Source organism: Narcine bancroftii, chromosome 7 (genome assembly GCF_036971445.1).
Source record: "Narcine bancroftii isolate sNarBan1 chromosome 7, sNarBan1.hap1, whole genome shotgun sequence".
NCBI lineage: Eukaryota > Metazoa > Chordata > Chondrichthyes > Torpediniformes > Narcinidae > Narcine > Narcine bancroftii.
In genome coordinates, this window is record NC_091475.1 from 170,806,036 (window position 1) to 170,833,792 (window position 27,757).

General features: G+C 40.1%; 1 protein-coding gene across 4 annotated transcripts in view; it reads right to left on the bottom strand.

The window, feature by feature from the left end:
- The window catches only part of c7h11orf65 (chromosome 7 C11orf65 homolog), a 63,852-nt gene extending 36,095 nt beyond the window's left edge, over positions 1–27,757 (bottom strand). Inside the window, exons 1-2 of one of the 4 annotated variants that reach the window (XM_069891298.1) lie at positions 27,626–27,757; positions 2,778–2,952 (exon numbers count right to left, since the gene is read on the bottom strand). In XM_069891298.1, coding sequence (XP_069747399.1) covers positions 2,778–2,939 — 162 coding nt within the window. In that variant the 5' untranslated portion in view covers positions 2,940–2,952; positions 27,626–27,757. The other 3 variants (XM_069891297.1, XM_069891300.1, XM_069891299.1) reach the window with 3 other exon arrangements.

The window sequence follows — 27,757 nt, forward strand, 5'->3', positions numbered from 1 at the left end:
TCTTCATCAGTCTTCTTCTGTGGTGCCCTCCTCAGTCTTCCATATCGGTCACCAAGAGATTTGAAGATATCTATCCAAGTTGATTTTCTAAGAAAGCCTTTGCATTTTTTTTCTTTTAAGGGTGATTGCAATTTGGAACACACTGACTAGGAAGGTGATGAAGTCAGGTATACTCCTAGCATTTAAAAAAATATCTGCACAGAGCACTTGAATTAGCAAGACACAGAAGCAACAGACCAAGGGCTGATAAAATGAATTTGTATAGATGGGAACTTTGTAGAGATGGTCAGCATAAACCTGGTGCGCTGTAGGATCCACATAAGACTCTGCCTCAGAAAGCAATAGGGATGTCAAAAAGAGGCAGATATGGGTCACATAAAATTGAGAACAAGATGCAAATTGGCAGCAAAGTTAATAACACTTTCCTGTTCCATAATAATGTAGGAGGCAATATAAAACTGAAAAATATCCATCAAAGAGACTGGCAAAGCTTGGGCCTATGGGAGGTCACATAGTGATCCTTTTGATTTGGAGAAAGTAAGTGGAGCTGAAGGGGAAATTGTTCAATGTTCAAATGATGTCAGCCAAGTGAAGGAGAATAGTTGTGGAGGGGGAATGTTTGGGCCTCTCTGTTCAAAAAAAATGAATGGAGATCAGATATTGTGGGATGGTGTAGAGGTATTGGACATCTATGGTGAGGATTGGCAAGTTGAGACCAGAAAACTGGATCTTAGGACATGGGTTAGTTAGTTAGTGGATACTGCATATTTAAGGTTGGGGGAGAAGAAATTAATTTTAATTTAGACATACATCACAGTCAAGGCCATTTTGGCTCACGAGTCTACACCACCCAATTTACACCCAATTAACCTACACCACCAGTACATTTTGGATGGTGAGAGAAAACTGGAGCCTCTGGGGAAAACCCAGGCAGACATGGGGAGAAGGTACAGACAGCGTGGAATTCGAACCCTGGTCTCATTCGTTGGTGATGTAAAGGCGTTGCACTAACTGTTAAGCCAACTGTGTAAATAAGGAAGTGGCCAGTCACTTTGATTATTAATAGAAACATTTCCAAGTCAATTTTATAAGTATTATTTCCTTTGAAATATGTAAATTTACATTTTGCTGAGAAATGCAGAGGTGTACAATCTAATTTCCAAAGTAGTTCTTATTAACAATTCTTTTAAACTTTGATTCACCTGTAAAAACAAAATTACAGAATCTACTGATATATTAGTAATTGAATTTTATGAAACAATAATAATTATTTTTAAACGTATTCTTATACTTAGAATCTTCTATAAAGCCTATTTTATTTTTGCTGTATTTGGAAAATATGGAAAAGAAGAAAGAATCTGATTTTTATATAATTTCTCTTATCTTCAGGACATTTTTAAATTCTTCACATTTTGAAGTATTTTGGAAATTTATTTGCTGTTTTAATGAGTGACATGTTACATAATATTGATTGGATGATGTGCATGGAAACATTTAAAAATATTCATCTTGTCAGTAATGACATCCATGCATTGCCTGCTCTTGCCCCACACAACTAGTTTCTTCTTACCTTATCTCTATTTTTTCTCCCCTGGTCAAATCCCCCCCCTGCCTACATCTGTGACATCTCGCATGCTGTCCATCTTTTCCGTAACTTCAGATACCCCAAACTGGACCGCCTCATCTTCACGATGGATGTCCAATCCTTTTATACCTCCATCCCCCACACAAAAGATATGAAAGCACTTCGCTTCTATTTGGACCAAAGTCCCAACCAGTCACCCTCCACCGCCACCCTTCTCCATCTGGCAGAACTTGTCCTCACTTCATTCTGGGAGACAAGCTTCCCTCTGACATATATTACAAACCCTCCAACTCCCACAACTACACTTCCTCACACCCTGTCTCCTACAAAGATTCCATCCCCCTTCTCTCAATTTCACGGTCTCAGCTGCATCTGTTCCCAAGATGAGGTCTTCCAGTCCAGATCTTCTGAAATACCCACTTCTACAATAAATGTGGCTTCACCTCCACCAACATCAACTCAGCCCTCACCTCCATTTCCCACTCATCTGCCCTGGCCCCCTCTTCCTCCCAGATGCAACAAACATGAAACCTCCTTATCCTCACCTACCACCCCACCAGCCTCTGCATTCAACACATTATCCTCCGGAATTTCCGGCATTTACTACAGGATCCCACCACCAGACACATTTTCCTTTCTCCTCCCCTTCTTCATAGAATGCGTAACAGAGACTTCCCAGTATCCAACCATTTCAATTCTGAATCACACTCCCATGCTCATTTGTCTGTCCATGGCCTTGTGTACTGTCCCACCCTGACCACCTGCAGATTGGAGGAACAGCACCTTATTTTCTGTCTTCGCACTCTCCAGCCAGATGGCATTAACATCGACTTCCCTGCTTTCTGCTAATCTACTCGTCTTTTTCCCCCCTCCCCCTTTCCAATTTTCCTCCCTCCCTTCCCCCTCCACTCACCCAGACATCCCTCTTCTCCCGATCGCTGGTGTCCACTCCCTCCCCTCTCCACTTATTACCTCCTGCCTTTGCGACCACACCTCCCTCTACTCCTCTTTTGTTCGGTCACCTGCTGACATTTTTCTATGCCTTAATTAAGGGCTCAAGCCCAAAATGTCATTTCTGTATTTTTACCTTTGCCACATAAAGGTCACTGTTTGACCAGCTGTGTTTCTCCAGCGTTTTGTGTTTTCATTCCATGAACTGTAATTTATTAATTTAGTACGAAGTAAAACTTACAATCCGTCTTCTCCAAGCTCTTTGTAATATACTTGCTGCATTCTCTAAATCTGTCAAAGTTGCTCGCGGCTTGTCATACACACAAATCTTGGTTGCAAAGATTTCACTGGTAGAGGTCCTGTATCTCGGGCTCTCTTCTTCCTCATTGCTTCCTTCAAACATGAGTGCATCAATGCTGAAATAAACCATAATTTAACATTTATTCATGAGTGAGCAAAGACAGCAAACAAGATTATTTCCTCAACTCTGGATAATGTACATTCTTTTTGATTTCCTTTCCTGTTGCCGTTGTTGGAAAACACAGATTCCAAATGGTGTACAAAAAATATAATATCTGAACTATTCTCTGCTCAATGAGTTAGTTCACAGATTTGCATACATCAACTTCATTTTTATCACTTACCAAGTACCATCATGGTAACTGCATTGCAATATTTTATTTTTGATTTTACAAGACTCGCACAAATCCAGAACAACAATACTATCTTTCTCAACAATGATATATTACATTGAGGGCCCTTTTTCTCCTTGCACACCCCTCTCTCTTCCCTCCTATATCCTAATATCACAAGGAAAAGATTATTTAAATTAAACAAACAAAGAACCAAAAATCTAGATTCACAGACCCTTAAAGGAACCAAATATAACCCAAAGTAACAAAGTAAAATGAAAAAGACACAAGAGCACATCATCTGTACCACGACCCACTTCATTTATATCTGTCATTTCACTATTAGTATGGATTTTTGCCTTTCTTCTATTTAGAAGGGATGTAACTATATCTGCGTACCTATTTACTGCAGATAAGGCTGCCATACCCCAATGAATGAATCATTTTTCCTCCTTAAATTGTAGGTGATTTTCTCTAGGCAAATACAACTCTGCATTTCTGTATTCCATTGTGTAATATTTATTTGGGAATCAACTTCCACATGACCACTATACATTTCCTGGCTACTGCCAAGGCAACCTTCACAAACTAAATTTGGTACTTAGACACTTTAAAACTCACCCCCATAAAGTTTTCCCAGAAGGTACAATTTCAGATCTTGTGAAAAATCCACCTTTGTAATTTTTTTTCAGAATGTCTCCCAGGTCCTCCCAGAAGGATCTCACCTTTGTACACAGCCAGGTTGAATGCATAAAGGTTCCAATCTCCACACCACACCTAAAGCATATTTCTGAAATTTCTGGTTTGAATTTATATATATTTTAACCATATAACCATTTACAGCACAGAAACAGGCCAGTTCAGCCTTACTAGTCCATACTGAACATCTTCTCCCACCTAGTCCCACTGACCTGCATTCGGCCCATAACCCTCCACACCTCTCCCGTCCATATACCTATCCAACTTTTGCATTGATCTCACTTCTACCACCTCTGCCGGATGTTCATTCCACACCCCCACCACCCTCTATATGAAGGGATTCTCCCTTGACTTTTCCCCTTTTACTCTCAATCCATGCCCTCTTGTTTGAATCTCTCCACTCTCAATGGGAAAAGTCAATCTACATTGACACTCTCTTTCCCCCTTATAATTTTGAATACCTCTATCAAATCACCCCTCAATCTTCTGCACTCCAGGGAATAAAGACCCAGCCTGTTCAATCTTTCCCTGTAACTCAAACCCTGAAACCCCGGAAACATTCTCATAAATCACCTCTGCACTATCTCTCATCTGTTTACATCCTTCCTGTAATTCGGTGACCAAAACTGCACACAGTATTCCAAATTTGGCCTCACCGATGCCTTATACAATTTCAACATAACATCCCAACTCTTGTATTCAATACTCTGACTTATGAAAGCCAACATACTAAATGACTTCTTCACCACCCTATCCACATGTGATTCAACTTTCAGAGAATAATGTACCATGACTCCTAAATCCCTTTGTTCCACTGCACTCCTTAATTGTCTACCATTTAATATGTCCTATTTTGATTAGTCCTACCAAAATGTAGCACCTCACATTTATCAGTATTAAACTCCATCTGCCATCTTTCAGCCCACTCTTCTAAATGTCCCAGATCATCCTGCAAGCTTTGATAATCTTCCTCGCTGTCCACAACACTGCCAACCTTTGTATCATCTGCAAATTTACTAATCCAATTTGCTACCCTTTCATCAAGATTGTTAATATATATGACAAACAGCAGTGGACCCAGTACCGATCCCTGAGGCACTTCACTCATCACCAACCTCCAATTCGACAAACAATTTTCCACCACTACTCTCTAGCATCTCCCATCCAACCATTGCTGAATCCATTTCACTACTTCATCACTACTTTGTGATATGAGGTTCAGTTGATGCAAGAAATTATATTGTACCAACCTGTACCTGGCATTAATGACTGCTGTCATGCTGTCCCAACACAGGTCTGACCAGCACCTCTCGTGGATTGTTATGCCCAAGTCCGTCTCTCACCTTTCCCTTGCCTTATGTAAGCCCAGCTTCAGGCCCTCACTTTGAAATAGGAGATACATCATAGAAATAAACTTGCACATAATCCCTCTTTGAATTAGAATCTCCATGCCACTACACACAGGTAGGGCCATAGAAGGTCCCAAATTATCCCTTAAGAAAGATATTAACTGAAGATAGCAGAAGAAAGTTTTTTTTTGACAAATTAAACTTATTCTTCAGCTATTCAAATGACACGAGTTTCCCTCGTTCATAACAATCCTTGATACACCTGATCCCTTTCTGACACCAGGTGTCCAGGATCTTATTATCAAGAGTCATAAGTATTAAATTGTTCTTGAACAAGGGACTTTTAGGAGATACCCACCTTTAGCCCGATACATTGATTTATTTTTTTGCCATGTCTGAATTACATGTTTTAATATGGGGGATTATCTGTTTCCATTGATTTCAATTTAATATCCCATTTATATATTAATTCTCCTGCTATCTTTTCTCCTACCATGTGCAGTCCAATTTGTGCCCGGGAGGGGGTAATTGAATCACAATGTTAAGACAAAAATAAAAAGAACATCTTAAAATTGCATTTCAAATTGGAGAAAGAAAGTTGACCTGAAGGGAACAAAGTGCTTTGACAAGAGTATATGTTTATATTAAACATTGTGAAGCTCAAAGAGGTATTAAGATATGAACAAAATTAATGAATTTCATCCATCTATAATTTAAACAAAAACTCTCAAGTTATGCTTCAGCCAATAATAGCAACAAACTATATTTATGTATAACATTACATTTTATGTGGTTTTTACCACACCTTAAAAGAGATGGAGAGATGCAGTGGTTTTGGAGGGGGGGAATTTTCAGAGCTTACTGCCAAAGCAACTGGAAGAATGGCCACCAATAATGAACTGATTTAAATTAGAAATGTGCATGATACCAGGAATGGACCAGCACAGAAATTTCAAAGGCTTGTTCTCATTGAGGAAGTTATGGATGAGCAAGAGCATGGAGTGATTTGAAAACTAAGAAGAGAATTTTAAAATTAAGACGCTGTTGAACCAAAAACTAATGTAGCTCAGAGAAAAGGTAGCAAGAAGAGTGGAGTAAACATGAAATCTGCAGATGCTGGGGTCTAGAACAGTACACAAAAATACAAAAGTGCTGGAGAAACTTATCAGATCACACAGCATCCAGAGAAGGCAAAAAGCATCTGCCTGATTTTTGGCTGAAGATTTCAAGGCAGAAATGCTGACTATCATTTGCTTTCTATGGATGCTGTGTGACTTGCTGAAATCAGAAAAGACAGGGAGAAAGTAATCAATGCAACAAAGCCATAAAGAGTGGTCAAGTACAGCATCAGTCATAGGCTCAACTATAGATTCTTTCCAGTAAGAATAATGGAATTGTGATCAGTAAGCAAAGTTTGTCATGGGGTCCAATGACAGCAAATTTGTTTTTATGTTCATTCATTATTGCGTATTGAAAAAATGTGACAAATTAAATGGAGGGGCAAGAAGCATGGGGATTGCATAAGATTGTACAGACTTCTACAATCTGTGGACTTTCAGATGTCATTGAAGGGCAGAGTATACACAGCCACAGAGTGAGCCAAGATCATGATCAAATGGCACTTGTTGTATAATCAAAACTAATTACATAGAACATAGCACTGAATAGGTCATCATCCAACAATATGGTGCTACTGTTTGGCTTTGTGATCGATTGCAACAGTTTTGGAAAGGTATTCAATCTGTTTTTAACAGTTTATATAATATCCATCTTGTATTAGATCCCGATATATTTTTATTAGGGAACATGCAATCATTAATTGATTTAGGTTTAGAGGATTATCAGATTTCCTTTATCTATTTAGCTTTAGTCGTGGCTAAGAAATGTATAGCACTTACTTGGAAAGATAGAAATATACTAACTTTAGATAAGTGGTATTTGGAGATGAAATTTTGTTTGACTATGGAAAGGATATCTTTTTCAATTCAGGATAGGATGTCCTTTTATAAGTTAAAGTGGACTCCGTTTGCTAATTATATGCATTTAAGTTTGATTTAAATATATGTTTAAGCGTGATATTTTAGTATTGATTAAAAAATTTTTGTTGTTAGAAATTTTTTTTAGGTTAAGTTTTATCTCTTTTTTTTTGTAAGTGGGTATTTTTTTTTCCATATATAAGATTGTTAATTTTATTAACTCCACTCTTTATTTTGGGGGAGGAGGGTTGGACTAATTTTAAGTTAGATTACTAATATTGTGTTACAATTAATGGGGGGGGTATTTTGTGTTGTTTTCTGATGTAATATTGTCATCATACCTTTTTTTTTTATTTTTCTTTAAATGTAATTCTCTATTGTATTCATGTTATAAAATTTTAAATAAAGTCTTCAACAATATTGTGCTGACCTATGTAAACCTAATCCACAGCAACGATATTACGGTGCCAGCGACCAAGGTTCAAATCCAGTGCAGTCTGTAAGGAGTTTGTACATTCTCCCAGTAACTGGGTGGGTTTCCTCTGGGTGGTCTGGTTTCCTCTTACCCTCCAAAATGTATGGGGTTTGTAAGTTAATTAGTGTATTTAGGCAGCATGAGCCCATGGGCTGTATCTCTAAATTTTTAAAAAAATGAATCCGTCACAAGAATATTTGAATAACCATTTTTTTTTTTTACATCCATGTGCCTATCTAATAGTCTTTTAAATATCCCTATTGGAGGAGTCACGTGATGGAGTAGTGGCCGGTAGGAGAATACCAGCCCTCTCCAGAATAGAAGGAAAAAAGTAAAGAAAAAGCAAAGCCACCGACACACAAACCACAACAAATAAAAAATAAAGTTGTGGAGGAAATGGCACCAAAGAAAGAAAAGCCAAAAACAACGGGAAGAAAAGAAGGAAAGACGTTGGAAGAGAAAGGTGAAGGTCTTACCTGCACGAAGAAGCAGGGACCTGCTGTGGAGAGAGGAGTCCACTCCCTGAGGTCAGTGGAAGCCCCGAAGGGTCGCGACCCACCAAGTGCAGGACTACAAGGATGGCTCACGGAGCTAAACAGAGGTGCGCAACCACGCACGACAAAGACAACACCGACGGGAGGGGGGACTAGCTGTGGAGTGGAAATCCACAGCTTGAACAGCTGAGTAAGACCCGACGGCAGGGCTCCCAGTGGGAAGAAATAGAAAATAATGGCAACAGGAGGGAGGAGAATGAAAAAAGGAAATCAGATACTCAGCAGATGACCAGCCCAGAGGAAGAGGACCAACATCAAGACACCATTAACAAAAAAAAATACCCAGCAAACTGAGATAAACAGCCCAACAAGAAAGTCAGAAGAGACACAGATACAAGGAAGAGAGGTAGATGACACATGCCCTGGAGTGGACTCAGGGGAAGAGGTGGGAGAACATCAAGCTCTGCACAGAGAAATGGAAGATGAAGGGAATGGACAGTACATGGATAAAAAAAAATTTCAAGAATATATGGAAAGATTAAAAGAATGGCTGACACGAGAATTTAATGAAATAAAAAGAATAAAAGGTACAGAAGAAAAAGTGAGTAGATTAGAGCTGGTCATAACAGAAATAGGGAAAAGAGTAGACAAGGTGGAAGAACGAGAAACAGCAGTAGAAATGGAAGTGGACGACTTAAAAAGGAAACTGGAAGAATCTGATAAAAAAAGTTAAAGAAACACAGGAGTTGTTAGCTCAGAAGATGGATATAATGGAAAACTATAATAGGAGAAACAATATAAAGATAGTGGGCCTTAAGGAAGATGAAGAAGGCAAAGATATGAAAGAATTTATAAAAAAAATGGATCCCCAGGGTCCTAGGAGTGCCAGAATTACAGGAAGGAATGGAAATAGAAAGGCCACACAGAACATTAGCCCCTAAACCATAGCCACAACAAAAACCAAGATCCATTCTAGTAAAATCCCTGAGATATACGACAAGAGAAAATATATTGGAGAAGGCAATGAAAAAAATGAGAGAAGACAAAAAGCCACTGGAATACAAAGGTCAAAAAATTTTTTTCTACCCAGACATAAGTTTTGAACTCCTGAAGAAGAGGAAGGAGTTTAATGCAGCAAAATCGATCCTATGGAAGAAAGGCTATAAATTTATGTTAAGATATCCAGCGGTGCTTAAAATAGTTATCGCGGGGCAGCAAAGCAGACTGTTTTCGGATCCGGAGAAAGCACGAGAATTTGCAGAACGCCTGCAAAACAGACAGAGAGATGAAGAGATGTAACAAGAACAAGAATGACAACAAACTTCATATAAAGAAGAAAAATAATGTATAAGTAAGAACTAAGAAGGGGAAGAAAGGAAGTAAGGGGGGAATTAAGAGGGTGAGCTTTCTTATATGTGAAGATAAAAGTCTTTTCTGGAGGGGGCTGGGTGGGGGAGAATAACAGTCACTGCGAAATCAGTTGACGCTTGCAAGCGGGTTCGCAATCCAAATGGAGAGGGGAGATGTGATTGCCCGGCAAGGGATAAGGGGCAACTCAGAGGGGGGGGGCGACATTTGGGGTTAAGGGAATTTTAGATGTGGGAATAGCGGAAATATTTTATGTTTTAGAAGTGTCGTCTTACAGTGTGTTCAAAAAAAAAACAGAAATGGATAAGGAAGAAAGATGGTGATGAGGAAGCGGAAATGAAAGCTAAACAAAGTATGAAATGGCCATGTTGAACTATATGACTATAAATATTAACGGAATACATAACCAAATCAAAAGAAAGAGGCTGTTAAATTTACTGAAGAAAGAAAAAATTGATATAGCATTTGTGCAAGAAACATATCTGACTGAAGTGGAACACAAGAAATTAAGGAGAGACTGGGTAGGGCATGTAACGGCAACATCATATAATTCAAGAGCCAGAGGAGTAGCTATATTAATCAATAAAAATGTACCAATCAAAATAAAGGAGGAAATAATAGATTCAGCAGGGAGGTATGTAATGATAAAGTGTCAAATATATTCAGAATTTTGGAATTTGCTCAATGTATATGCACCTAATGAAGAGGATCAAAAATTTATGCAAGATATCTTTTTGAAGATTGCAGATACGCAGGGGAATATACTGATAAGAGGGGACTTTAACCTTAATTTGGACTCAAAGATGGATAAAACTGGAAAAAAGACTAGCAGAAAGAACAAAGTAACTAAATTTATGGTTAAATCGATGCAGGAAATGTAATTTTTGGATATATGGAGGAGACAATACCCAAAGGAGAAGGAATACTCATATTATTCAGGTAGACATAAAACATACTCAAGGATAGACCTGTTCCTGTTATCAGCCCACATCCAAGGGAGAGTTAGGAAAACGGAATATAAAGCTAGATTGTTATCAGATCACTCACCCCTGTTATTAGCAATAGAGCTGGAGGACATCCCACCAAGAACGTATAGATGGAGATTAAACTCCATGCTACTTCAAAGACAGGATTTTAGAGAATTAATTGAGCGACAAATTAAAATGTACTTTGAAATAAATACAGAATCAGTGAAATATAAGTTTATACTATGGGATGCAATGAAAGCGTTCATCAGAGGGCAGATAATAAGTTATGTAACTAAGATGAAGAACTACAATCGGGAAATAGAACAGTTGGAAAGGGAAATAGCAAGTACGGAAAAACAATTAGCAATAAGGGAAGATACAACAAAAAGAAGCAAATTGACGTACAAAAAAAAATATGAAACACTACAAACATATAAGGTGGAGAAGAACATAATGAAGACAAAACAGAAGTATTATGAGCTCGGAGAAAAAAAATGCACAAAATACTAGCTTGGCAGCTTAAGACAGAACAAACTAAAAGAACAGTATTGGCATCAAGGAAAAAGGACAAACAAATTACATATAATCCCACGGAGATCAATGAAAACTTCAAGGAATTCTATGAGCAACTATATCGAACTGAGAACGAAGGGAAAGAAGACAAAATAGATGAGTTTCTAGCTAAAATTGAACTACCAAAATTGCAAGAAGAGGAGCAAAATAAATTAATAAAACCATTTGAAATAGAGGAAATTCAGGATATATTAAAAAAAAACTACCGAACAATAAAATGCCGGGAGAGGATGGACTCCCAATAGAATTCTATAAAACATTTAAAGACTTATTGATTCCTCCTCTCCTGGAAGTAATGAACCAGATTGAAGAAACACAAAACATGCCAGATTCATGAAAAACAGCAATAATTACAGTAATACCAAAGACGGGGAAAGATCCACTAACACCAGCATCGTATAGACCAATATCTCTACTTAACACAGATTATAAGATAATAGCAAACAGATTGGCCAACTGTGTACCAAAAATAGTAAAACTAGATCAAACTGGATTTATTAAGAAAAGACGAACAACGAACAATATCTGTAAGTTCATTAACTTAATCCATGCAGTACAGGGAAACAAGATGCCAACAGTGGTGGTTGCCTTAGACGCAGAGAAAGCCTTTGACAGAGTAGAATGGAATTATTTATTCAAAGTACTACAGAGGTTCAACCTACCAGAGAAATATATTAATTGTATTAAAGCATTATATAAGGGACAATTGGCAAAGGTGACAGTAAATGGATGTACAGCAAATCAATTTAAATTAAGCAGATCAACTAGGCAGGGATGTCCACTATCTCCCTCACTGTTCGTGTTAGCTATAGACCCACTGGCAGAACTGATAAGAACAGAAAATAAAATAAGAGGGATAAAAATAAAAGAGAAGGAATATAAAATCAGTCTATTTGTAGATGACGTCATAGTATACTTAACAGAACCAGAAATATCAATAAAAGAATTACATAAGAAATTGAAGGAATATGGAGAAGTATCCGGGTACAAGATTAACGCAAATAAAAGTGAAGCAATGCCAATGAATAATGCGGATTTCACAAAGTTTAAGAAAGAATCACCATTTTGATGGCAAACACAAGCAATTCGATACCAAGATCGTGTTATATGGCGACCTCTCCACTGGCCACCGAGACAGGGGTGCACCAAAGAAGAGGTACAAGGACTGCCTAAAGAAAGCTCTTGGTGCCTGCCACATTGACCACCGCCAGTGGGCTGATATCGTCTACAACCGTGCATCTTGGTGCCTCACAGTTCGGCAGGCAGCAACCTCCTTTGAAGAAGACCGCAGAGCCCACCTCACTGACAAAAGACAAAGGAGGAAAAACCCAACAAACCCCAACCAACCAATTTTCCCTTGCAACCGCTGCAACTATGCCTGCCTGTCCTGCATCGAACTTGTCAGTCACCAACAAGCCTGCAGCAGACGTGGACATACCCCTCCATAAATCTTCGACCGCGAAGCCAAGCCAAAGAATACAACTAGATAATAATCTAGGCCATCTATACAAACTAAATCATCAGTCATTAATGAAGAAATTACAAGACGACTTAGAACATTGGAAAGACTTACCACTAACATTGATAGGAAGGTAAATTGTATTAAAATGAATATCTTTCCAAGGATACAATGCCTATTTCAATCATTACCAATTCACCTAACAGAGAAATTCTTCAAGGAGCTAAAGAAAATAATAAGGAAATTCTTATGGAAAGGGGGGAAACTGAGGATAGTGCTAGATAAATTAACAGAATGGTATAAACAAGGGGGCTTACAGCTATCAAACTTTAAGAAGTTTGTTAGAGCAGCACAATTAAGATATCTATCAGATTTTTATCAAACAAGGGAAAAACCAGATTGGACCAGATTAGAGCTAGATAAAATAGGGGAGAAGGTACCCGAACATATACTATATAAGTGGGATGAAAAGCTGGTGCAACATAGGAATTCACCAGTACCGCACCATCTGCTCAACATTTGGAAGAAGATTCACGTAGAAAGGAATAAAACAAATTATCAACTACCAAAACTAATATTGACGCAAAATCAACTAATCCCTTTCACAATAGATAACCTTTCCTTTAGGGAATAGGGGAGAAAAGGGATCAAAAGAATAGAAAATTGTTTTTCGGGAAATAAATTATTATCTTTTGAACAAATGAAGGACAAATATGGTATAACTCACGGTACAATATTTGCATACCACCAACTGAAAACCTACTTGAAGCAGGCTGAGCTTACCAGAAGGAAGCAATTTTGAATATGTGATTACAGACACAATGATAATTAAAAGATTTATACAAACATGTACATCAAACTGCAAGAGAAAGAGAATGAGGAAACAAGCTGTAAACCAAAACAAAAATGGGAACAAAATCTAAACATAAAGAATGAAACATGGGAAAAGCTATGCTCCGGAACTATGAGAAATACAATAAACACGAGGTTACGCATGATACAATATAATTGGTTACACAGGCTATACACCACGCCCCAAAAGTTAAAAAAATGGGACCCAACAGTATCAGACAGATGTTTTTGCTGTAAGAAGGAAACGGGAACAACAGTATATGCAATTTGGGCATGTGAGAAAGTGGAAAAGTTTTGGGAAGATCTAAACCAGATATTAAATAAAATCACAAAAAGTAACATACCAAAAAATCCAAAGATCTTTCTTCTAAGTAATAGAAGAAGTAAAGAACTTGGACTCGATTTGGATGGAGCACAAAAAAGGTTTATTATGATAGCCTTAGCTGTAGCAAAAAAATGTATTATGTCAACCTGGAAATTAGAAGATAGCCTGAGAATACAGCAATGGTACATAGAAATGAATAAATGTATTCCATTGGAAAAAAAACCATATAAGAAATAACATCACAGTATTCGAACAAATTTGGGAACCGTACATGGAACACAACAGAGAAGTCCTACCGCGGACCTCCACCGCCTAAAATGACAGAAGGAGAAGAAGACGAAATGAACTGACCCAGTATGTAAAGGTAGAAGACACAAATTTCTTGTTTATTTTCATTGTGTGATGACATTGTTTAATGGGTTTAATGTATCATACGTTGAGTGAGTGGGGAGGGGGGATGAAGGAGGGAGGGAAGGGAGGGGGGAAAAGGGGAGAAAATGACACTGTGTATATTCAAGAGGGAAATGTTTGTGTGTATTTTTGTCAGTGTGGTTCATAGTGTGAAAAATAAAAAAAAATTTAAAAAAATATCCCTATTGGACTACCCTCCACAACCACCCCCAACAATACAATCCAGGCATCTACCATTCTGTGGGCAAAAAAAAAAACAACTTACCTCTGCCATCTCCCCAAAACTCACCTTAAGTAGATGTTCTCTATTGTTGCCCTGGGAAAAGGGTACTGGCTGTCCACTCTATCTATGCCCCTCATAATCTTAAATACCTATACCCTATATAAATTCTTCTCTTATCCTATGTTACTTCAAAGAGAAAAGCACTAGTCTGTCAACCTTACTTCAAAAGATGTTCTCCATTCCAAGCAACAGCCTGGTAAATCACCTCTCCAATCCCTTAAAGATTTTGCATCCTTCCTGTAATGTCACAATCATAACTTCACACAATTGTTTCTGCTCTGTGAATGACCAATGTTCAGTGTCACTGGGATTGTGGGGTAAATGAACTGAGCTTAGTTATAGAACACAGAAATCTACAGCACAGTACAGGCTGTTCAGCCCACAATGATGTGCTGACTTAATAACCTACTCTAACCACTGCCGAGTTTCTCTACTGCATAACCCTCCATTTTTCTCAGTTCCATGTACCTACAGTATGTATTAGTCTCTTGAAAGATCCTATTGTACCTGCCTCAACCACCACTGCTGGCAACACATTCCATGCACCCACCACTCTCTGGGTGAAAAACTTACACCCCACCCCTCCCCAACTGTGTTAGCCATTTCAGCCCAGGGAAGAACCCTCTGGCCATCCACCGTTCAATGCCTCCCATCATCTTATACATCTCTATCAGGTCACCACTCATTATCTGTCACTCCAAGGATAAAACACCAAGTTCACTCGATCTATCCTGATAAGGCATACTCTCTAATCCAGGCAGCGTCCTTGTAAATTTCCTCTGAACTCTCTCTAGAGCACACATGTCAAACTCAGGCCCACGGGCCAAATTTGGCCCGTGATATAATTATATTTGGCCCGCAAGATCATATCAAATATGTATTAGATCATATCAAATATGTATACTGGCCGCCGCGCCAGTGTAGCGCATGCACAGCTAATACTACAAATCCCAGAATGCGTTGCAAATGCGTTGGCGCCGGCCCGTCAGCCCGCTAATTGCCCCCACCTCCTCTCTTTACTTTCATTAGCATCTGCGACCTGTCGCCGAACTCACACGTAATAAACCCCTTACGTAAAATGGCCAAACGAAAGACAGAAAACAGGACCTTTCAAGACAGGAGGGAGGCAGACTATATGCTCATCATTTTAAAAGACAAACCTGTTTGTCATTGAAGCAAGTTGTTATTTTTTTTGACTTGTTGGCTTGTGAAAAAAAATGCATTTAAAAGGAGCTTAAAGGCTATAGAGAAATATTATTTATTGAATATTTTATTTCTCATTTGTTAATGCTTCTTCTGGAAAGAGTTTAACCAAAACTATTATTAAACATTTATTTTAATAAGAAAAAGTTTAACATTACATATGTTGAAAGAAAACATGCAGATGTTGTTGAAAATTTTCCATAAATATTTAGTTTGGCCCACAACTTAGTCCAAGTTTTTAATTTTGGCCCTCTGTGAATTTGAGTTTGACACCCCTGCTCTAGAGTATCCACATCCCTCCTGTCATGGTTTACCAAAACTGAACACAAAATTCCAAGTAGTGTCTAACTAAGGTCTTACATAGCTGCAACACTTCTTAACTTGGTTAATAAACGCCTTCTTAACAACACTATCAACCTGTGCAGCAGCTTTGCATGTCCTATGGACATGAACTCCAAGATCTCTCAGTTCCTCCACACTGCTTAGAGTCCACCCATTAACATTGTATTCTGCCTTCAAATTTGACTCACTGAACTGAACTCCATCCACCACTTCTCAGCTCAACTTTGCATCCTGTCAAGTCCTTCTGAAATCTCTGACAACCCTCCAGACTATCCTCAACATCACCAACCTTCATGTCATCTGCAAATTTACTAACCCACTCTTCCACTTTCTCATCCATGTCATTTATAAAATAAATCACAAACTGGAGGGGTCCTAGAACATTATACCTTCATCAATATGCTTTGTTGAATCTTCAAATAATTCAATCATGCCTGTGAGACATTACATTCCCCTGACAAAGCCTGCTGACTATCCCTAATCAGATTATGCTTCTCTAAATGCTTGCAAATCATGTCTATTGGGATCTTCTCCAATAGCTTTCCCATCACAAATTTCCTGGGTTATCTCCTCTCCCTTCCTTAAACAGGGAACAACATTTGCAACCCTCCAATCCTCTGGAACCTCTCCTTTCTCAAGTGACAATGCAAAGATCGTTGCCAGTGGCTCAGTAATCTCCTCTCACGGTAGCCTTGGGTAAATCTTGTCCTGGCCACTTATCTAACCTCATGTTTTTCAAAAACTCCAACATATTCTCTTTCGAATGTAATAATCTTTTAATAAGGAAATACATCAGGGTGTTAGCTATAGTTAATGGAGCTACTGCCCCATTGTTCCAAGGATTGAAGGATTTGTTTCCATGCTGTATGGCTCGATGATTAATGTGCCACAAAGCTTGTTGAAACAAGAAAAACTTGAATTGAGAACTGCAATGTAATACTTAACTGAGCAAAATATTTTCAACTGCAACTGGGTGTATCAGATTGAAAATATTTTGTTCCGTTTACAAATAGTAGCGAACTATTCCAAAGGTAAAATGCTATAGACAAAAAGAAAAACCTCAGATGCTGAAAATTGTCATTAGGGTTTACTTTACCATTTGATCATTGGGTTATATTAGGCTATGAATTGTCTTCTTCTTTGGCTTGACTTCGCGGACGAAGATTTATGGAGGGGTAAAGTCCACGTCAGCTGCAGGCTCGTTTGTGGCTGACAAGTCCGATGCGGGACAGGCAGACACGGTTGCAGCGGTTGCAAGGGAAAATTGGTTAGTTGGGGTTGGGTGTTGGGTTTTTCCTCCTTTGTCTTTTGACAGTGAGGCGGGCTCTGCGGTCTTCTTCAAAGGAGGTTGCTGCCCGCCAAACTGTGAGGCGCCAAGATGCATGGTTTGAGGCGAGATCAGCCCACTGGCGGTGGTCAATGTGGCAGGCACCAAGAGATTTCTTTAGGCAGTCCTAGTACTTCTTCTTTGGTGCATCTCTGTCTCAGTGGCCAGTGGAGAGCTCGCCATATAACACGATCTTGGGAAGGCGATGGTCCTCCATTCTGGAGACGTGACCTACCCAGCGCAGTTTGATCTTCAGCAGCGTGGATTCGATGCTGTCGGATATTTTCTAGATCAGACTTTTACAGAAAATAACCAACTTTGTTTTTCATCTGTGATCATTTTTCATTTCTGAACTTCTGAAATTTAGAAATCAACCATGCAATCCCTGGGCCAAGAGTTACCGAACAAGTTGGCCGCTAATGCAAATACAATCTGCTTGAGGAATTCAGTAGGTCAAACAGCAACAGTGCAAGAAATAAAAAGTTGATGTTTCAAGCCAAAACTTATTAGCAAGATGAAATTCTAAATCAGCCATTCTCAACAGGGGCCCTAAATCCACCCCTGGGAGCCACAGCACATTTAAGTAAAAAACCTTGGGTTTTTTTTGACCTCACATAACAATTTTTTTTTAAATGTAGTCAGTAGGAGAGAAGTGCAGAAGAAACCAAAACTTGTCTGCTTCACAGGGAAGGAGGCCCCGTATACTTTGAGCAGAGTCCTGGGGGGCATAGCTCAACAAAAGTTGAGAATTGCTGTTCTAAATTATGTAGAGTATGATTGCTACATAGCTGAGAACATGTCAACAAAATGTTCTTTCTGACTGAAAATTACAACAACTTTATTGCAATAATGTTGAATTTCAGACTAATAGAATTAACTATCAATATTGTGAACATAATTTGAAAAGGTTTACTGTATGTTTTGCAGAAACATATGCCTTCTTCAAGATTACATATTTTCATAATGATTCAAAGGCATTAGATGAGAATAAATTTCCAATAAAATTTGCTTTAAAAGGTCATTGGATTGTAAATAATTACATCTGTTTCAGATATTGTTACATCATTGTGGTATTTACAGCAATCATATATTAATGATCCAGCCTTGAGATATCCCCAATTCATGTGATGAACTATCATTTAATCCTTAAATATAAACAAAACATACTGTAAAATGGGCAGATTTATTCCTAGCCAGTCATGGAGCAATTTCTACACACCTCCTGCTCGATTTGGCACCCCACCCAATTGCATTATGCTGAAGATAATGCTGACTAACTTTTGGGGTATGGCAAACAAACAAAAGAAAAAAAAACATTACATTAATTGAAGAAGAATACATTTTTGAAAAATTGGTCTGGAATTACAGTCTGGGCAGCTAACAATTGCCAGACTTCAAGAAATATTATTGCACAGCCCAGTTGAGATACATCGCCTCACTCTTCGAGGGAGGGGATGGACAATCCTGGGGATAAATTGGCTGGCACTTAGTGGGGGAGAAAGTGGCAGAGGACTTCATTTTTAAATGGGATGCTAAATTGTTATCTGCAAAAGAAGGCAGACCTATTTTAAAACAAGTCATTACCACTTGGAATAAAACTAACCAATATTTAGGGATCAAAGTGGGGCTGTCCTCAAAAACTCCCCTGACTCCAAATAGATTACTATCTTTAACGGTAGGTAACAAAATCCTGGACACCTGGTGTCAGAACGGCATCAGGTGCATAGAGGACTGTTACAAGCAGGGGCAACTTATGTCATTTGAACAATTCAGACAAAAGTATGGTTTAATCGAACAAGATGTTCCACTGCTACCTTCAGACAGGACAAATTAGATCCAACCATGGCCCCACCAAAATGCAGCGACATAGAGAACGTGATTTGAAGGGGGAACACTCGGAAGTTCATATCAGCAGTGTATTTCTTGCTCCAGTCGGAAGAACCCAAGCCAGGCCTTCATAAATCAAAGTGGGAGTCAGACTTAGGAATAGCAATTGATGAGTGACCTGTTTTGAACTGCAAAAATTGAACAGATCGAAATCAGAATTATAATTTTAGATGTGGCGTCAAGACAGGAACCTTTGTGCACGCAACCTGGATATGAACCAAGGTGAGACCCTTTTGGGTGGAACTAGGCCAAGCTCTAGGGAAAATCATAGGTAAAGAATTCCCACAGGACCCGGAGTTGTTCCTGTTGGGGAACATAATGGACATAAGACTTACAATGAAACTGTCCAAATTCAGTTTGTAATGCTCGCATTGGCAGTAGCCAGGAAGTGCATAGAGGTTACCTGCAAATTCAACTCCTGCCTGAGCATCACGCGCTGGAACATAGAAATACAAAGCTGTGTTCCCCTGGAGAAAATCACTTATAACTTAAGGAAAAAATAAGACACCTTCAAAAAAATTTGGCAGCCATATTTAAATTTCATGGGAGCACAACTTTAGATAGACTATCATGCTCTCCTGCCTCGCCAGCCCACCCCTCCACTGCTTGGGGGGGAGGGGCATTGGGGGTCTGACTTGTCCCAACCAGGCAAAGCCAAGAAAATGAAACAGTCTGCACTCTGGCCACCTTGTTGTGACAAACCCTCAAAATCTTCCTGTGTATTTATTCCCTTTGTTGTGAATGCCTTTAGTGTCCTGCGTATGTGTGGTTGCTTATACATCCAGTGTCAAAAATGGGGGTGGGGTGGAAGGGAGATAAAAGGAGCTTGAACTCTACAGAAACTGTATAATATGGATTATTGTAAATTGTTGACAATGCTGACCATGTTAACATTGATGCTGATAATGTTGAGAACTGTTTGAGTTCAAGACTGGAAAATCATAAATAAAATATTCAAAAAAAAGAAAAATGCATTTAAATTTTGACATACAGTATGGTAACAGACCCTTTCAGTCCATGACCCCATGCTGCCCAATTACTCCCATTGACCTACACCCCCATTACATTTTGAAGGGTGGGAGGAAACTGGAGCCCCCAAGGAAGGAAACCCACATAGACATGGGGAGATGAACAAACTCCTTACAGAAAGTGAGAGTTTTGAACCCAGGTTGCTGGCACTGCAACGGCATTATGCTAACTGTGTTGGGTTAAGCAAGTTTGAGGCACACTGGCTAATCACTCTACAATCTATCAAATATATCTTTAAGGGCTTCCTATTTTCTTCACATTAGCCACTTATTTTAGATGTCTCTGGAGAAAGCAGTACTCATACATGTGTAATTTATCAATGCAGCCTCTGGGCTTCCATAAATAATCTAGCTCACATTGCATCAAATATACTGTAATTACCTTTTATTAGACTGAAGGCCAGAAATGTGCTCATTCAAACTTCTATAAATTTCCTAAACTTAAAGTCTCAGTTTCCTTGGTAACAGAGTCAATTTTATCTGGGAATTAATTAGGGATATACTTTTTTCTATAAGGAGTTTGCGTGTTCTATAAGGAGTTTGCGTGTTCTATAAGGAGTTTGCGTGTTCTATAAGGAGTTTGCGTGTTCTATAAGGAGTTTGCGTGTTCTATAAGGAGTTTGCGTGTTCTATAAGGAGTTTGCGTGTTCTATAAGGAGTTTGCGTGTTCTATAAGGAGTTTGCGTGTTCTATAAGGAGTTTGCGTGTTCTATAAGGAGTTTGCGTGTTCTATAAGGAGTTTGCGTGTTCTATAAGGAGTTTGCGTGTTCTATAAGGAGTTTGCGTGTTCTATAAGGAGTTTGCGTGTTCTATAAGGAGTTTGCGTGTTCTATAAGGAGTTTGCGTGTTCTATAAGGAGTTTGCGTGTTCTATAAGGAGTTTGCGTGTTCTATAAGGAGTTTGCGTGTTCTATAAGGAGTTTGCGTGTTCTATAAGGAGTTTGCGTGTTCTATAAGGAGTTTGCGTGTTCTATAAGGAGTTTGCGTGTTCTATAAGGAGTTTGCGTGTTCTATAAGGAGTTTGCGTGTTCTATAAGGAGTTTGCGTGTTCTATAAGGAGTTTGCGTGTTCTATAAGGAGTTTGCGTGTTCTATAAGGAGTTTGCGTGTTCTATAAGGAGTTTGCGTGTTCTATAAGGAGTTTGCGTGTTCTATAAGGAGTTTGCGTGTTCTATAAGGAGTTTGCGTGTTCTATAAGGAGTTTGCGTGTTCTATAAGGAGTTTGCGTGTTCTATAAGGAGTTTGCGTGTTCTATAAGGAGTTTGCGTGTTCTATAAGGAGTTTGCGTGTTCTATAAGGAGTTTGCGTGTTCTATAAGGAGTTTGCGTGTTCTATAAGGAGTTTGCGTGTTCTATAAGGAGTTTGCGTGTTCTATAAGGAGTTTGCGTGTTCTATAAGGAGTTTGCGTGTTCTATAAGGAGTTTGCGTGTTCTATAAGGAGTTTGCGTGTTCTATAAGGAGTTTGCGTGTTCTATAAGGAGTTTGCGTGTTCTATAAGGAGTTTGCGTGTTCTATAAGGAGTTTGCGTGTTCTATAAGGAGTTTGCGTGTTCTATAAGGAGTTTGCGTGTTCTATAAGGAGTTTGCGTGTTCTATAAGGAGTTTGCGTGTTCTATAAGGAGTTTGCGTGTTCTATAAGGAGTTTGCGTGTTCTATAAGGAGTTTGCGTGTTCTATAAGGAGTTTGCGTGTTCTATAAGGAGTTTGCGTGTTCTATAAGGAGTTTGCGTGTTCTATAAGGAGTTTGCGTGTTCTATAAGGAGTTTGCGTGTTCTATAAGGAGTTTGCGTGTTCTATAAGGAGTTTGCGTGTTCTATATGGAGTTTGCGTGTTCTATATGGAGTTTGCGTGTTCTATAAGGAGTTTGCGTGTTCTATATGGAGTTTGCGTGTTCTATAAGGAGTTTGCGTGTTCTATAAGGAGTTTGCGTGTTCTATAAGGAGTTTGCGTGTTCTATAAGGAGTTTGCGTGTTCTATAATGAGTTTGCGTGTTCTATAAGGAGTTTGCGTGTTCTATAAGGAGTTTGCGTGTTCTATAAGGAGTTTGCGTGTTCTATAAGGAGTTTGCGTGTTCTATAAGGAGTTTGCGTGTTCTATAAGGAGTTTGCGTGTTCTATAAGGAGTTTGCGTGTTCTATAAGGAGTTTGTGCATTCTTACCGTGTCTCCGTGGGTTTCCTCCCACCCTCCAAAACATACTGGGGTTTGTAGGTCAATTGAGTATGATTGGGCAACCCAAAAGGGCCTGCTACTGTGCTGTATGTCTAAATCTAAAATCAAACCTCTTCAAAAGGGCTCTTATTTCCACATCAGGTGGCAGGCCATAACTAGATGTTATAGTCTAGATCTGACATAACCTTTTGAAAATAATGTGTACTATTTAATTACACATTTCTTTTAAATATTTAATTTTCCATCAATACAATTTTTACACCCTATTTATTTTTGCAATAGCATCACTAGTCCTGAATCTGTAATCGCTTATGCATTATAACCTTTACACTGTAGTCGCACTAGCCACGCAGCAAGCTAAAAACCACGCAGAGTTAAAAGTGAATTGAACCAACTGCTTTAATGATTCAAAGGCCACGCGCTTAAGAACCCTCTCCCACCAGCCTCTGCAACCTGCAGGATGGAACTAACGTCAGCCACCAGGCTGTGGGCTTGCCCCACACTCAGTGCTCTTATAGTCACATCTGCCATGGACTTGCCTGCGACTCCATGTGCCAGTTTGCCTATTGCGTGGGCAAGCCGCCATATGACCCCCCCCCCCCCCAAGAACTGATGTTAGGAGGTGTGGAGTCCGCAGCCAATACCTCTTTAGTCCGTTTGGGTGGTCGGCTTGAGGTAGTCAATGGTGAAGGTCTCCTCATATCGAGGACGCACGTGGTTCTGTTCCAAAGCACCACTTTGTACAGGCTCTCTTACAGCCACTGCAGTGGAGTCCAGTGCATGCCCCTGCAAACGAAAATGTAGTCGCAATTCTGGAGATCCTTGGGAGCAAAGGAAGGTGTCGGGCCATGGAACGAGGTTGGGACAGGAGTTAATGTTTCTACCTTCCATTGGAGTCTTGTGAGCACTGCTGCGGGTGTCTCCTCTGCGCCACGGGCTGCTGGCACAAATTTGCCTGGGATTGTCAGTGGAGCGTCGTATACCAACTCTGCCAATGACATGGCTAAGTCTTCTTTGGGTGCCTTGTGGATGGCAAGATGCACCCACGGGAGCTTGTCCACCCAATCTGGGCCTCGGAGGTGTGCCATCAGGACCAACTTCAGGTGCCGGTGAAAGCGCTCTACCAGCTGGTTGGACTGCATTGATAGGTCATAGCGTGGTGCAGCTGAGTCCCAGTAGCTATGCTAGTGCCGACCATAGGCTGGACGTGAACTGCAGGCACAAACATGTAACCCAGCTTGCAATAAGGGTTTTGGCGCAGGACTCCTTGGTCATGTGAGCAAGCGGTACAGCTTCTGGCCACCTGGTGAACCTGTTGACTATGTTGAACAGGTACTTTGGCCCGCAGAAGACCGGCAGTGGACTGACGATGTCCACATGGACATGCTCAAACCTCTTGTGCGTTGGCTTTAAAGGTTGAAGGGGGGGCCTTCATGTGTCTCTGGACTTGAGGTCTGGCAGTGCATGCATGTCCTGACCCAGTGTCCAACCTGCTTGTGTAAGCCGTGCCAAACATATCTATCCGCCACCAGTTGGATGGTTGCCCAAATGGATGGGTGGGCCAAACCATGTAGTCCGTTCAAAATTGCAAAGAGAGAGACTCCTCAATTTCAGTTAAAACATCAACCAATTTCTATTAAACAGCTCTCCATCTCTTTCTCTATCACTGTCTCCTTTCTTCAAGCTCCCCACCCTTTCCTTTTCCTCTCCTATCAGAGAGCTACCTCCTTCCCCCATCATGTCTCAGTGTATTTCTCTTCTACTCTCCCACTTTTATCCACCTTTTACCTGTTTGCCTGTGCTCCTCCCCTACCCTTTCTTTTCTCCCTCTTCTCCTCCTCCCAACACACCCCCCCTCCCTATATATTTATCAGGCACCTGCCTGTTTTGCTTATGCCTGATGAAAGGCCCACACCCTAAATATTGGTTACCCTCTAATTCCTATGGATGCTGCATGGTTTGCTGAGCTTCTCCTGCACACATGGCCTTTGTTGAGACAAAAATAATATCCAAAGGATGGTTTTTCCTCTCATTCTTAATATGGTTTTAATATATTTTCTGAAAGATGGCACTTCAGCATAGAGCACACAAAATACAATTTCATTAGATCTTGAGCTTATTAGTACAGTAAGATTTGAACATTCACAACTTTGTGAATTACTAGCCAATGTGTTGCCCTGGAGCTATAGCTATAGTTGAAACCTTGCAAGTTGTTCTAAAAGCCTATATTTTAAAAAAAACAAATTTTCACAACAGGAATTCTCCATAGTAGATTACTTGCCAGATACACCATCTATTCATATTTCTATTTTATCTTACTTTATTAGGTTACCATTATTCTGAATATTTAAGACATCAATTTCCTTGATTTCCTAACTGATAAAGAAGTGGTGAAGGCTGAAAAAAAAAATGCTGTAGGAACTCAGCAGGTCATGCAGGATCCATAGGAGGTAATATTTTTGGCCTGAGCCTCTCATTAAGGTAGGAGAAAAAAGCAGGCAGGTGTCTGAGTAAAAAGGCTGGGAGAGGAATAGCAGAACCCAACAGGCAAAAGGCAACAATTGGACAAGGAAAGAAGGTCAAAAGAGGAAAGGTGAGAGCGAGTACATGGTCGTCGAGATTGAGATCAGCATGGAGTGCAGAGGGGGAGCAGTGAGAGAGGCTCTCACAGAATTTGAAGAAAGGAAGAGAACTTCTTCAGGGTAGGCATCCTTTGAAGAGATTTTGCAGTGGAGGAACTGAATGGAGTGAAAAACTAAAGTCTACAGATGTTAAACACAAAAAGCCAAGAGGAACTTAGCAGATCTCAGCAACGTCCATTGGAGGTAAAGATATATAACCCTGAAAGCTGTGTACACAAAATTGTTTGAGAATCTCAACAAGTCATGCAAAATTTTTTACGGAGCAAAGATAAAGATATATAACAAATGCTTTGGGCCTGAAACCTTCCTTAAGATATGACCTAAAAGCGGACAGGCACCTGAATAAAATAGTGGAGGGGGTGAAGGGGTAGGGTGAGCAGCACAGGGCTGCAGGTAAGAAGGCAGAGGTGGATATTGGTGGGAGGGCACAAGTCAAATTAATATGAGAATTGATAGGGTGAGGGGAAAGTCATGAATGGAGAGTTGGGAAAGTCAAAGGGGAGAAATAGAGGGTTGAGGAGGTTAGAGGGGAGATGAGGGGGTTTGAGGACTAGGGGGTGGGAAGAAAGGGGAAGCTCAAAGGAGTAGATGGGGATGAATAGAAAGAGATGTGAGGGGATAAGGTATGGTATGGAGTAGGGTGGGATGAGGCAGCGAGATCTAGCAGCAGAGGAATTCAAGGTGTTAACCTTGCAGATACGGAGGTTTTTCAAAGTTTAGAGTTCAGATTTCTTGTCAGAGTACATACATGACATCACATACAACCCTGAGATTCTTTTTCCTGTGGCTCAGGCATAATTTCTACTTATCGGTAATGCAAAAATTGTATTCAAGAAAGATATGAAAAGAGGAAAATTGTAAATAAAGAAAGAAATGCAAACAAACTGAGTGTGCAAATCAGAAAATAAATAATAATGTGCAAAGTAAAAGTCCTTAAATGTGTCTCTATTTGAGTTTGTTGTTTAGGATTCTGATGTTGATGGGATAGCAACTGTTTCTGAACCTGGTGGTGCAAGTCTTGTGGCACCTACACCTCTTTCCTGGCGGCAGCAGTGAGCTACCATGTGCTGGTGGTGTGGATCCTTGATGATTGCTGCTGCTCTCCAACAGTGTGTAGATTTTCTCCATGGTGGGGAGAGTTTTGCCTGTGATGTACTGGGCTGTGTCCACTACCCTCCGTAGGACTTTCTGCTCCGAGGTATTGGTGACCCATACCAGGCTGTAATGCAGCCTGGTTAGCACACTTTCCATTACATATCTTAGGTTTGCCAAGGTTTTTGATGTCATACCAAACCTCCACAACTACTGAGAAAGTAGAGGCACTGATGTCCTTTCTTCACGATGCCATTAGTGCGTTGGGTCCACGAAAGTTCCTCCGAAATAGTGACTCCCAGGAATATAAATGTGCTCACCTTCTCCACCTCTGATACCCCATTGATCACTGGATCATACACCTCTGGTTTACCCCCTCAAAAACCACAATCAGCTCCTTGGTTTTGGTGACATTGATTGTTATTAGTACAACATTCAGCCAAATTTTCAATCTCTCTCCTGTATACTGACTCATCAACCCATTTTTATCCAGCCCACTACTGTGATATCAATAGTAAATTTGTAGTCAGTGTTTTTGTTGTACTGAGCCACACAGTCATGGGGTATGCAACCTGTACCTTGATGAAGCCTGAAATAACCAAGTCTGAAATGCTGGTTATTTATCTTCACCTTTGGTATATAAAGTACTCTTTGATCTATTGTGTTTCTCCAGCATTGTGTTTTTGTCCTAATGTTGACATCTTGGAACACACCATGCTCTGCCTCCACAAGGCTGACACCTTGATTCCTCTGATGCTAGATCCCACTGCCTCAATAAACCCCTCTCCCCCCCCCCACACACTTTGTTCCCTCACACCTCCCCCAACTCACCCCCATCTATTCCTTTGAGGCCCTTTCTTCCCACCCTGCAGACTTCAGACCATCCACTTTCCCTCCAACTCCCCTCTGTCATATTGTCCGCAACCTCCACCTCCCACTTCTGACTTCCCCAACCCTCCACCTCTCCCTTCTGACTTCCCCAGCCTTCTCCATTAAGAGAGCTGTTCCCTCCCCTTACCATTTCTTTTCTCCTGCACTCTTCCACCCCTATCCATCCATCCCCACCCCTCCCCATCCATTTTACCTAGGCACCTGTCTGCTTCTGGCTTATACTATACCTCAATGAAGGGCTCAGGCCCGAAACTTTGGTTCTGCATCTCTATCTTTGTTACACAATGAACAATACATGTCATGCTGAGTTTCTCCAGCATTTGCTTCTCCAGCATTTGTTGTGCGAACTACAATCCCCTCTCATGCACTTCCTATTAAAAGCTGATGACAAAAAATGCAGTACTTCGCCTCATGTTGCCTGCTCCCTAGGATAGATCCATTTTTAAACGTCTATAACTGTGGTTATTGCCATACTAATTCTGATCAAGCCATAATCGAAAAATAGACTCATCTTTTAAAAAAAGATGCGGAAAGAAAATCCGAAAAAACCCAAACATTTCGGAGCTGAAGTTGGCAGCAAGTACATTTGTTGCACAAACACATCCGCGGTAAATTGTGTCGTCAGGCATAGGGAAATAAAACAGTACCTGCACCCAATTTAGGCGAATAACGTCCGCACATTCGCGTCCCCGATCACGTTCATTCCCCACCGCTGCCGATGACCCAGTTCCTCGCAGTCAAGCGTCCGGTCGCTGTGGTGACTCCGGAAGTGACGACAC